Source organism: Glandiceps talaboti, chromosome 1, assembly GCF_964340395.1.
Source record: "Glandiceps talaboti chromosome 1, keGlaTala1.1, whole genome shotgun sequence".
NCBI classification, from domain to species: domain Eukaryota; kingdom Metazoa; phylum Hemichordata; class Enteropneusta; family Spengelidae; genus Glandiceps; species Glandiceps talaboti.
This window is the reverse complement of record NC_135549.1, coordinates 34,543,253-34,555,828: the sequence shown is the minus strand read 5'-3', so window position 1 is coordinate 34,555,828 and position 12,576 is coordinate 34,543,253. Positions and strand designations below refer to the sequence as shown.

At 37.3% G+C, this 12,576-nt stretch overlaps 1 protein-coding gene across 2 annotated transcripts in view; it reads left to right on the top strand.

Annotated features, from left to right (window-relative positions):
- Nucleotides 1-9,795, top strand: part of LOC144436590 (leucine-rich repeat and guanylate kinase domain-containing protein-like) — a 101,361-nt gene extending 91,566 nt beyond the window's left edge. For both annotated transcript variants that reach the window (XM_078125422.1, XM_078125415.1), the window contains exons 15-17: nucleotides 2,926-3,071; nucleotides 6,390-6,478; nucleotides 8,838-9,795. In XM_078125422.1, coding sequence (XP_077981548.1) covers nucleotides 2,926-3,071; nucleotides 6,390-6,478; nucleotides 8,838-9,297 — 695 coding nt within the window. In that variant the 3' untranslated portion in view covers nucleotides 9,298-9,795. The remainder of the gene's footprint in view (nucleotides 1-2,925; nucleotides 3,072-6,389; nucleotides 6,479-8,837) is intronic.
- Nucleotides 9,796-12,576: the final 2,781 nt, after the last annotated feature.

The window sequence follows — 12,576 nt, the reverse complement described above, 5'->3', positions numbered from 1 at the left end:
AGAAAATCGCTTCTACCAAGCAATTATTTTTTCATACATCGATTCACTAGGTATTTTTAAGTCTGTATTCGAAGTTTCATGAAAATTAAACGGCAAATTTCCATATGAGTGGCATGTGAAGTCAACAATGTATGTTAGTAATTGTTACAGATCTAAGGGCCTGCAATCGGCAGCGGTCGGCCAGCGGTTCTTCCCCGTCTACCTTAAAGGTCTATTTTATCTATAAGTAATATAGTAATATGTTGATATTGGGGCACTGATATGTGATTAGTGAACACATATTGCCTGGCCATGAGGGCTATAACACCCGTTTATTACACCAGAGGGACTGTGAGTTACCAGAATCACATGCTATTTCCCGAGGCCGAAGGCCGAAGGGAAATAACATGTGATTCTGGTAACTCACAGTCACGAGGGGGTAATGAACGGGTGCTATAGCCCGAATATAGGCCAGGCAATATGTTTTTTATAATATACCTCATGCTGTGAACTCGCGGTGGCAGACGACATCGTCAGAAGCTGCCATTTTGACCTACTGTGAACTCGCGGTGGTCACGAGACCATGTAATAGTTGATGGAACTATTCCCCTAGGGAAATAGTCATTGTATTTTCCTATCACGTGACTGTTTCTAGCGAATCATGGCACAGCATTATCACTAGGTATATTATAAATATAATAATTGCACTGTACTATATGTGTCCTACAGAATATGTTTACTTACACATGATTCAATACTATGCAGGGTGTACAATATTATGATTAAGTCATTATTGGCACAACTGAACTGGTAAGGTTCAGTTGTACTATAGGCATGGCAAAGTGCCAGTCTGTCTGTCTGTCTCTGTCTGTCTGTCTCTGTCTGTCTGTGTGTGTGTGTGTGTGTGTGTGTGTGTGTGTCTGTCTGTCTGTCTGTGTGTGTGTGTGTGTGTGTCTGTCTGTCTGTCTGTGTGTGTGTGTAAACAACTTAAAGTAAAAAAAATGTGATTTTGGTTTGATTTTCTAAATCTACTGGGTAGGTCAGGCTGAAATTTGATGGGAACATTCTTAGAAATGTTTATTATTAATTGTTCATCAGTAATATGCAAAAAATCTTTAATTCCAAATTAAATCAGCAGATTCGACTGAAATTTAATTAGGATGCAATTTTGGGGGTATAGATGTAGAAATTAAGCATATAATTATCTTATCAGTGATATTCAACTTAGGTGTAAATATGTGAATTTTGGTCAAGAACTTATATCTCAAAAAGTACTTTGTCAATGAGGCTGAAATTTGGTAAGATGTTTCTAGAAATATTATTCTGCAGATTATCTTAAAAACTTTTTGACACAATTGGTCCTTGCAACCATGCAATTAGCAACAACCAAATAGCAGTTTATTTTACTAAAATAACCACATCATCTGTTAGGCAGGCGAGTAAAAATTCAAAAATGTATGCAAATGATAATAATAATGTTGGGTTCTTATGTAGCGCTTTCCCACACCGTGCTCAAAGCACTTTCTTTACAATTATTACCCCTGGCTCGAATCAGAACGGCACAACTTCCTCATACAATCCATTGCAGCCATTTAAGCGCATAGGATTAAAGCCTTCACATTGCAACCTACATCCTACCAGGTCCCTAATTATACAGCTGAGGCACAGTCGTGGTTCAAATCTTGCCCAAGGACTTTAGCCACTCAGAAACAAACAGCAGGCAGCGACAGGGCTCGAACCTGCAACCTGTAGATTCCAAGCTTGTCACACTAACCGTTCACCCATCATGACTCCAATATCCCTAGCAACCATGACCATGCCCATAGCAACAGCTAAACAATTGTGTATTTCACAAAGGTAACAGCAGGGTTTAATACAGAAGTGAATAAACATTCAAAAAATGTATGTGTGAATGTGCCTAGCAACAAGACCATGCCCATAGCAACAACCAAATGATCACATATATTGCAAAGATAACAGGGATTAATGGACAAGTGAATAAACATTCAAAAAATGTATGCAAATATACCTAGTAACAAGACCACACCCACAGCAATATCCATATGATGTATATTGCAAATATAACATCAGGGATTCATAGACAAATGAACAAACATTCAAAAAATGCATGCAAATATGTCTAGCAACATGACCACGGCCATAGCAAAAGCCAAATAATCACATATATTGCAAAGATAACAACTGGGCTGGGATAGGCTACAGGATAATCATTCAGCAAATGAACTGCTATACCTAGTATGGATCTAGTCTTGCTGCTAGATGTTCAGGCTTTCTTTAGATACTATAAGCGAACAAAGTTTGCAGTGAGGTCTTGCCCGAACAGTCTAGCAAATGCCATTTTCAGACTGGACATTCCATTGAGATTACATTGAGCGGTGGGTTGGGCCATGTATGCATATATATATACTTTAATATTTTCAATCTCTGCATGCAGGTGTTGACAAACACATTTACGTCATTACTATGTCTTATCGGTTTATGGTAATTTTGTTTGATGAGTGTGTAGACATTGTCATTCACACATTGGTGGTTATTTTTACAAGCCCCTCCTTAAGATGAATATGCATGAAAAATTAGCTATTGTCCTCTGTTTGTGCTTGTCGCTAATGCGGTTCTCTGATAGGAAGTTATTTATATCCTGATGACATTTGCTAGACATCGGATGTTCCATCCTCGATAGCGATGTTTGGTCGTGTGTCGTATTCTATCGGAAGAACATCCAAGGTCTAGCCGCAGATAGACTAGTATGGATCAGAATGTGGAGAAACATTTTTAAAAACTACAGTTGTGCTACAACACCATTGGCACTATGTTTGAGATATTGTGTTCACAGACAGGTTGACAAAAGCATAACACAACCTTCCATTGTGCATCTTGGATACAGTTAAGGGAGGTTAACTTTCTATACAAATTACACCCTCACAGGCAACTCCTTCCAGTCAGCCAATGGTGGTTCAGGTACAGGATCAGCTAGCGGAGTGAAAACTTGGTCTAAGCAAACTATTGATACAGCATCCCAGCAAATGACACAGGCTATTAGAAGCAAAGTAGAACCAACAAAGAGTGCAGTGGTTAGTATTCGGAATTTTGATAAAATAGAAAAACAGAAAGATATCACCATCTATTTCATTTCAGTCATAAACCAGATGGTATACATAGATACATAGATTCATTCTGACTTTACACCTGTCTGGCCCCTACTGTTAGCTCTGTGCTTATGTAGTCAGGAGGTTCCTGTGTACTACAGTCTCTATATAGTGAAGTTTCAAAAGCATTTTCCTTATAGTCAAAATACAAGGGTCGGTTTTCCCACAGTTTATCTAGACGACTTTCAAACAGCCGTACAGTTGATGATGATACCACATTGGCTGGCAATTTGATCCATATCTCAACTGACCTATTTACACAAATGCATATTTTCTTAGATTCAGATGAGACAATATTTTTATCAAGTCAGATCGCAGCTGCACAAAATTTGAAACTTCTGGGTCATATATTCCCTTCAAAATTTTGAACATTTCAATCATGTCACCTCTTACACAATGATAAGCTAATGAGGGGATCTTAAGCAATTGAAGTCTTTCTGGATATTAAAGACAATTTAGTAGCCGCCCTCTTCTAGCTCTGTGCATTCTCAATAGTTAGTTCCACGCTTGGAACTCATGATTTACTTGGCATGTAAGCTATTTCTTTCTTTCTCAATTGATCATGTGGTGATGCAGTAGGAGATGATGCTACCCACAATGCATTGCAGTCTCCACTTAAGAAATCTGGTTTACCTAAAGATATATTGGACATTAAAATTGTAATTGATGCAAATTTTATGCATGATATTTCGTTTGGGTAATTTTTTTCAGCCTGTTTTGAAAGTCACTAGACAATTGGATGGATCCTATTTTGTCGATTGAATGTTTTCATTCTATAACATTCAACACAAGCTCTAAGTACTCCCAGAACACACTGCGCTTTCCAGCCGTGTGACTTTGCTTAAAGCAATTGTGTTTACAATCAGAAATACGAAGTCAGCTGCCTGTAGCAATCTAGGCGTATCAACAATGTTCACATAAGCAGACATACCTGGAAACTGAGTATTTTTAGCCCCTTGAGTACTTTTAGCGACTATGTTGGGCTCCGTTCATCTGTCTGTCCGTCCTATCATCCATTTCCACCTGTATCTCTAATATACATGTGCCAATTTCAACCAAACCTGGTACAAATGTCAGATGTTATGGAGGGCATATGCACGTCATTGGTTTTGCAACCCTCGCGACAACAGCGAAATGGCGGCCTTATTTGTCGTAAATAATCACACTTTACCCAATAACTCTTGAAGTTTAACGGACAGAGACCTCATTCAAATTTCTTCACCCATGTTATCAATCATGAGCTTTTTAATGGCACATTGCCTTTTGACCTTGACCCCCATCTTCAAGGTCAAAGAGCCATATTATTGTCAAAGTGTGGATTTCAACCAAACCTTGTACAAATGTCAGATGTTATAGTCTACATATATGATGTGTATATGCAGACTATAGCATCTGACATTTGTACAAGGTTTGGTTGCAATCAATCCATGCATATCAGAGATATACATACACGCTTTCACAACCAACGATAACGGCAAAATGGTGGCATATTCACATTTTGGCTGATAACTCGACACTTAACAGATAGAGACCCTAATGTGCCTGAAATTGTCCATTATATACATAATAGATAAGAAATGAACAATCCTTTCAGGTGTTGTCAGTGTATCTGTTTGATTGCCTTAAAGGCCATGGCACAGTTATTGTCCTTTTTGTGTCTGACAGCCTGCGACATAATGTACAAACTAAAGAACTTGTAGTCACTACAAGAAATACTTTTTTTTTTATGGGGGGGGGGGGGGCTATGTCTTCCATGAAGACTTGTTAGTAGTATTTTTTTGTGTTCTCTTTTGGTTTTTTAAATGCTACCCATGCCAAATAAATTTTCACAGGGTTAAGTTAAGGTACTCGGGCAATGATCACTGGCCCCGGCAAGGCCCGTAGATCTGTAACATACATTGTTGACTTCACAGGCCATTCATATAGATATTTGCTGTTTAATTTTCATGAAACTTTGAATATAGACTTAAAAATACCTAGTGAATAGAATCGATGTATGAAAAAATTATTGCTTGGTGGAAGCAAAATTCTGGATAAAAACTTTTGACAAATTTTGTCAAATGTTTGGAAATAAATTGGTGAAAATTTTGTCTAGCATTGCCTGTAATGTAAGTGTATTTGCCCTGTACTCCCGGACCTGTGACTTCAGCACATTCAAAACAACATACTCTACCAATGTTTAATAGAAAATAAGTGCATGTCCCATTAATTCAACGTACAAAACTCTGAAAATGGTACATTTTTGAGTCCGAACCTGGGCAAAATCATGTAAATCTATAACAGGAAATCTGATCGAAAAACGAAAACCAAACATCGATAGGTCAGAGTTTGAAGAATTACCATAGAACAGTTCTATGTATGAACAGTTCTCCCGTATTGTTCTATGAACATTAATTTGGCATCCTTTGAATCATTGTCGTCATTATTTTTTATCACATAACCCTCTAAGAAAACAAATACCCTAAAACAAACGATTGTTGACCCCTTTTCCGAAGTAAAGTAACATCGTTGTGCCATGCGATAATGTGTTTCCCCTCCACTGTCTACAATCACATGAATTACATGGCAAATGTGATGCTATAGACTTTCAACTTGTATTCTTTAACGTCATCAAAAAAGACAGACTCATATACCTTTTGATAAAGTTGGGATGCTGTGTCCGATCAATGGTTTATGTTCAAATTTACTCTGAAAACACTTTTAGTTAATAGTTGGCCATTGTATATTGCGAAGTTCGACCAGGGCGACTGTATACCAAAATTCAAACATGGCGGGTAATGATGTCACAAAATCTCAAGCGTTTTTGAAGTCCTCAGTAGTAAAGTATGGTACATGTAAGTCTCACATATCACAAGATGTTGGCCAGATGTGACACCATATAGGTGTATGCAAACTTCAGTGGGTCATTGCATCATGGAAGTCCAAAGAAATCATTTATTCAAGTTGCATACTGAATATTCATGAGATAATTTACACTGAAGGGTATAGGCATTTTGGACTCATTAATATTCAGTGTGCAACTGGAATACAATTTATTTCTGCTGACTCCCATGATGCAATAGTCCATAGCAAAGATAAATGCTTGATACGTCTGAAATCCCAAGTAATTGTGATGTTACATTGTGAAATGACTCCCCAGAACTCATAGTTTATTAAAATGTTTCCATTTGTTGTAGTGCTTCCCATCTGATTGCACATAGGAAGTTTTTGTTTTAACCTTTAACCTTTGTACTATATCAATAGGAACAAGCTTCTTATGATCGTCGTCTTAGTGCTGCCAAGGCCGCTGCAGCTGGTATTGTGCCAAGACCTATTGACCAATTGATGAACAGGTTAGTTTATTAACCATTCTTAAAAATCCAATTGGAAAATCGTTTGTGATAATAGACAAAAGTAGTAGACCTTTGTTAGGCCAAAAAAAAAATATGTCTGGTTCTGGTCAGTGCGCGAGTGCCCTGAATACCCCCGCGTCGATCCTTTTTTTCGATAATTTTTGCTTTCCCGTTCCTTATTTACAAATCTCCATCGATCAACACTGTATGCAAGGCTAGCGGAACAATTTAACTCGTGTGATGGCGCACTTCTATTTGGTAACGGTACCCTTTTCTTCTAGTACTGTTGCATACCCATAACCCCCCGTACAATATGTGTACGTAATATGTACGATGAGCGTGGTTGATGGGAATCACAGGAAATAGTGTGTTCACTGTGCTAGGTGGTAAACCGCTCACATGTTTCTGAAGTTTGAGTACGCCGTGAGCAATCAAAATGTTGATATCAATTCAGCTGACTTTCGAGGTGTTCTTAGTTCTGGTGATCGTTTCGTTCTGCGTTCTGCCTGATTTTCCTGTAGCGTAAGCAGTTAGCTCTGGATGTATGCGCTACGATGTTCGACACATCTTTCCATTTGAGATGAGATGGAAAGACGTGTCGAACATCGTAGCACATACATCCAGAGTTTATACGTAAGCAGTGTGTTGACAGGTCACTTCCAGTCTGTTCCTGTAACAGTCCAGGTTTCTGCATTGACTGAATTTAGTAAAGATGTGCGTTTTAAAATAAATGGGGAACAAGAGAAGCAAGCAAGTTTGGGCAATTCCAGTGAGAAATGCCTTCAGGCTGATGATGGACGGTGCTCAAAAGAAAACACTGCCTCCTCTACGTCCGTTGGACAGACGTATTTCTCGTTACAAGTTGCACAATGACATTATACAGTGGTTGCAAGGCAAGACTCATTATTATCTTGGATGGGATTTATATGTTACTGCAGATCACTGGGCGATAAGATAAATTTGTAAATGTGACTAGTGATGATGCCCTGATGGATGATTGATCCGCATCGTACAAAACTTGCCATACAACAGTGCCAACTTCCAGAGTTGTATGACATCTTCCAAGAGCATGTAAAGTGTCAAAAATGTGTATTTACTAATTTGCAAAAAAAAAAAAAAAAAAAACATTAGGAAAAAAAAAAAAAGTGCGTCGTCGCACCATTTTAGAAAGTTTACCCTGACCAGAACCAGATTTTTTTTTTTTTGGCCTAAGATAAAGAAGCAAAACTGTTCATCTTTTGCTATGACCACAGCTGTGTGCTGGCTTCAAGTTTTTGTGCTATAGGCATGGCAAAGTGTTTGTCTCTCTGTATGTGTGGATGTGGATGGATGTGTGTGTGTGTGTGTGTGTGTGTGTGTGTGTGTAAACAACTTAAAGTAAAAAAAAACACTGGACATATTGCCATGATATTTGGTGTGTATATTACCTTAAGTGTCTAGTTGGGAAATTGTTCAAATCAAAATGATCTTACCACCTATGTGTGATTTGGGTCAAAAAACTTAAACTCAAAAACTACTGGGGCAAATCGGGGTCTGAAATTTGATGGCAACATTCTTGGGGATGATCACACAATGTCACACAAGCTCAACAAATGAACATTGTTTGTTTAGGTCAAACCCCCTCCCCCTAAACAAACATTCATAAGTGCGTTTATATATATGATGTAAACTAAGATGAAATCTGTAGTGGTCACACTACTATCATCAATGTAATGTAAAAACATGATTGTAAATACATTAAGATACACAGCACCATATCTCACATTGGAATTAAATTTGCATCAACTTATCAACATAGTAGTAAATACAAAAGCTGTTATCATTGAAAGTTTTCCATCAAAATTTGGTTAGAAGTGAGAAAATGAAGTTCAGCAACCACATTGACACCAAACCTCCTCCCTAAAAGAACGAAATTCTCTCATTGAGCTTGTGTGACATTTGCAATCATAACATGATGATTCCATCCGCGATATGCAAATTAGGGCCAACAATGTGTCTTTTTGGTCAAAAGTCTATAATTCCAAAATGATTGAGCAGATTGGGTTGAAATTTGATGGGAACGGTCTTAGTGTTGTATAATAAATTAAGAATTGTTCATAACATAATGATCAAATCAGTGATATGCAAATTACGTATGAAACTGTGTATGTTTAGTCAAAAATCCATAATTCCAAAACTACCCAATAGATTGGACTGAAATTTAATGGGGATGCATCTGGGCTTGTGTAGATGAAGCTGTATTCACAACATGATGCTCCACTATGTGATATATATTCATGTAGAATTGTTCTTACCATTTTGAGCTGGACAATTATTAAAGATTATTAAATATATATTTTAAATCAATGTTTTTCTGTAGACCACCAGCAACTGCTCCTGGAGGAGGGTCAACAGGTGATTTAGACCGACTTACCACTGGTGGCAAAGAGCGTCCTCTAACAGTAGCTGTGGGTACAGGTATATCTGATGAGCTAAACATTGGTGGCCAAACACCAGATTCTAGTGAAGCAACCTCTAGGTCCAGCTCCAATCTCTCAAATATCTCTGAAGCAAGAGGTTTCTCTAACCCTGTTTCCCCTGACATTGTCCAATCGCCGTTGGGATCACAGAGATCTTTGCAGTTGCCAGAGTATGATGATACTATTCACATGCCAAGACCGCCCTCTGTAGTCAGTGGTGGTAGTGGTGGTGGTTCTAGGCCAATTTCTGTTCAGTCACTTGGACGACCAGGTTCAAGTGCAAAGCCAGTGCTGCCTCCCATCAGAACATCTAGAGAAGGCTCTCCTAGAGAAGATATCAAACCCTTGCCAGATTATTAAGCGTGTCAAGACAAAAACAAATAGAAGCATTTGTATGTTGAGAACAAGATGACTTTGTCAGTCAATACTCCAGCACTGATAGAACATAGCTTGAAGTTTGACAGTTAGTTTTAAGTTTTACATGATAGCAAGGTTGGTTTGAATATTTGTTGTAAATATGAATATCTATATAGCCATGAGTTCTTTCATATTAAATTTTGGTAAAGTTCCCAGAAATTGACACAAAGTAAGGTGGCATAAGATTCAGAGAGTATATCTGGTCAAGGTAACTGTAGTCAAGGTAACTGTAGTCATGGTGACTTTGAGATTACCGATTTAGTGTCAAGTTTATCATACAATACTAAAGCAGAGTTGTAAAACTTTGTATTTCCTGAAAGACACTAACTACACATACAAATTTTAATCTAAAATAATTTCAACTATCAGTCAGTTCACACATATCCCATTGTATCTTATTGCTCAATATTTTAATGCTGTATATTTTAATCTCAAATTTCTGTGTGTGATATTAAAGTATAACTACTTTGTAAACTGTCTGTGTTGTTTGTAGTTATTTCTCTCTCATGCTCAAAGCATATTGCTGATATTTTTAGCCCCTAACATGCTCTGCCCAGAGGGGACTATTACATTAGATTCCTTCCATTTGTGTGTGTGTGTGTGTGTGTGTGTGTGTGTGTGTGTGTGTGTGTTCACCCACATATCTCTGGCATGTACCAACTGATTTTAAATAAACCTGGTACAAAAGTAACATGCTGTTATATGTGAAATATATGCATGTCTATTTGTTTTGCCATAAAATCAAATATGGCCAAATAGCAGCCATATTTGTGATAGAATTTCACAATTTGCATCATAACTTAGGAATTGTAATACATAGAGACACCACCATTCAAGTGCCAACACATGTTATCAAAGATCAGCTTAACCTTTGAACTTGAAAGCCTGTCAACTAGCCAAATTTGGTTTATCTTCATAGCATATTAGTACAATTGAACTGATAAGGTTCAGTAGTGCTATAGGCATGGCAAAGTGTCTGTCTCTCTCTCTCTGTGGATGTGTGTGTGTGTGTGTGTGTAAACAACTTGAAGTACTGGTCAAATATAACAAACATCTGATATAAATATCATGCCATGATATTGGTGTATATATTACCTTGGGTGTCTTGTTGGGAAATTGTTCAAATCAAAATGATCTTACCACCGGTGACGAGTGCGTTGGGTTAAAAAATGTGATATTTGGTCAAAAAAGTTAAACACCAAAAAAACTTGGCAGATGGGTCTGAAATTTGGTTGGAAGCTTCTTAAAAAAAAGATGTTTATATTAAGAATTGTTCATATGACGATCCCATCAATCATATGCAAATTAGGTATGAAAATGTGTCTTTTTGGTATAAAAACAACAACTTTAATTCCAAAACTACTAGGCAGATTGGACTGACATTTGGTTGGAAAGTTCTAGAATTGTTCATGACATGATGATCCAATCAATGATATGCAAATTAGAGCTAAAATGTGTCTTTTTGGTGAAAAATCTATGATTGGGCTGAAATATAATGGGGATGCATCTGGGCATGTGTAGATGAAGCTGTATTCACAACATGATAATCCCATTAGCGATATGCAAATAAGGTCTAACCTGATTTAAACTGAAAACTGACTAAGTACAAAACCATAGATTTTTGGGCCTACACACATTCTTGGAATACAAAATTCTAAGCTATAGCTATTATACATGATACACCACTTAATTGGTAAATTAATTATATGAAACTAAATGAAATTTGAAGCTTGCACAGTTAACATATTGCCTAATTATTTAAAAAAAATGTTCATTATGCAAATTACCCATATTTATTATAAGTTACATCAAGCTTTGCACTTCTTTACCATCAACCATCAATACATATACAAAATTATCTGAAATTTGAAGTTTGCATTCTTAAGAAATAGCTGAATTACCGAAAATCATTAGCTCCGCTGTCAGCGAAAGCTGAAAGCGTAGCTTTAGGTGGTATAGGTTGTATAGAGTATAGAGTGTATAGGTGAATCATAGGTGTCCGTCAAACTTTTATATTTTCACTATCTTCTCTGAAAGTAACAGCCAGAATACTTCGATATTTGGTGTGCATGTTCCCTGGGGGGAGGCTATTCAGATTTGTTCATGCCAAGTTGATCTTTGCCATTTTCAATTTTTTATGATTTTTTTTCCAAAAATGACATTTTCATCAACTCCTCATATACTTCAAGTCAGATTGCTTTGATATATGGTGTGTTGATGCACAGAGGGTAGCTTACTTAGATTTGTTAATTTCAAGTCAGCATGTCTTCTCTTCTATTTTTTATGATTTTTTTTGTGTAATTTGAAAAAAAAAATGAATATGTTAATGAGCATTATGACCGACGCCATATTGGAAATCAGTCCGCGAGACTTTAGGTAAAGTGCAACTTTTCAAAAGACACTATTGACGTCAAACAAGCAATGTAATATGTGCTATAGTCTTAATTCTACGCATTGTGTGCCCAAATGACAAATATTTGTTCGAAAAAGGTATGTAAACTTCAATTCAAATTCTCCACCCTCCTACAGAATGGTTCATTCCAGTATATGCACCTCATGATCAAGTGAGAGGTTACTAAAATGCCCATTGCAGGTAGTCCGACGGGATAGTATCTTTTCGATAGGTATACGTATATTAGGGAGCTCAGAATTCAAACCACCGGCTATATGAATTCACGGTCATAGTAAAATTCATTTGATTTTTAATTTGCTATTTTGACCAACTCCGGTTGTCTATTCGCGATAAAATTACGATTAGTTTGGAAACAGGGTAGATTTTCTATGATTCCGTGTCATAAAAGCTTATCATGTGTTGTGTAGTTTTCGAAAAGCACACCCGGTGGGAAAGTCGCCCAACAGGCGATCTCGCGCCATTGCTGTACTACGTGGCACTTTATTCTTGCGGGGTGTCTCTTGAAAACGGGAATAGCGAAGGGTGAGCCAATCAAGTGAGACCTTTCAAATGTAGCTAATATTATAGCCAATAAAATTAGTTGTATGATGATATGTGTATATAAGGGTAAGGCTGGCCTCCACACTGTAACAAGTAAAGTTGAAATCTTTGTCGCATTCGTATTTATGTACGGATGTGTAGTCTTTCTAAACAGTAATTTTTAGATCAGTTAGTATTTAAACTACATTTCTGAGTTAATTATTCGGTAGGTTATTGACGAGCTCCCTTTGTAAAAACGCTGTACAAATTGAATGTCGGCGTTCGCCCGG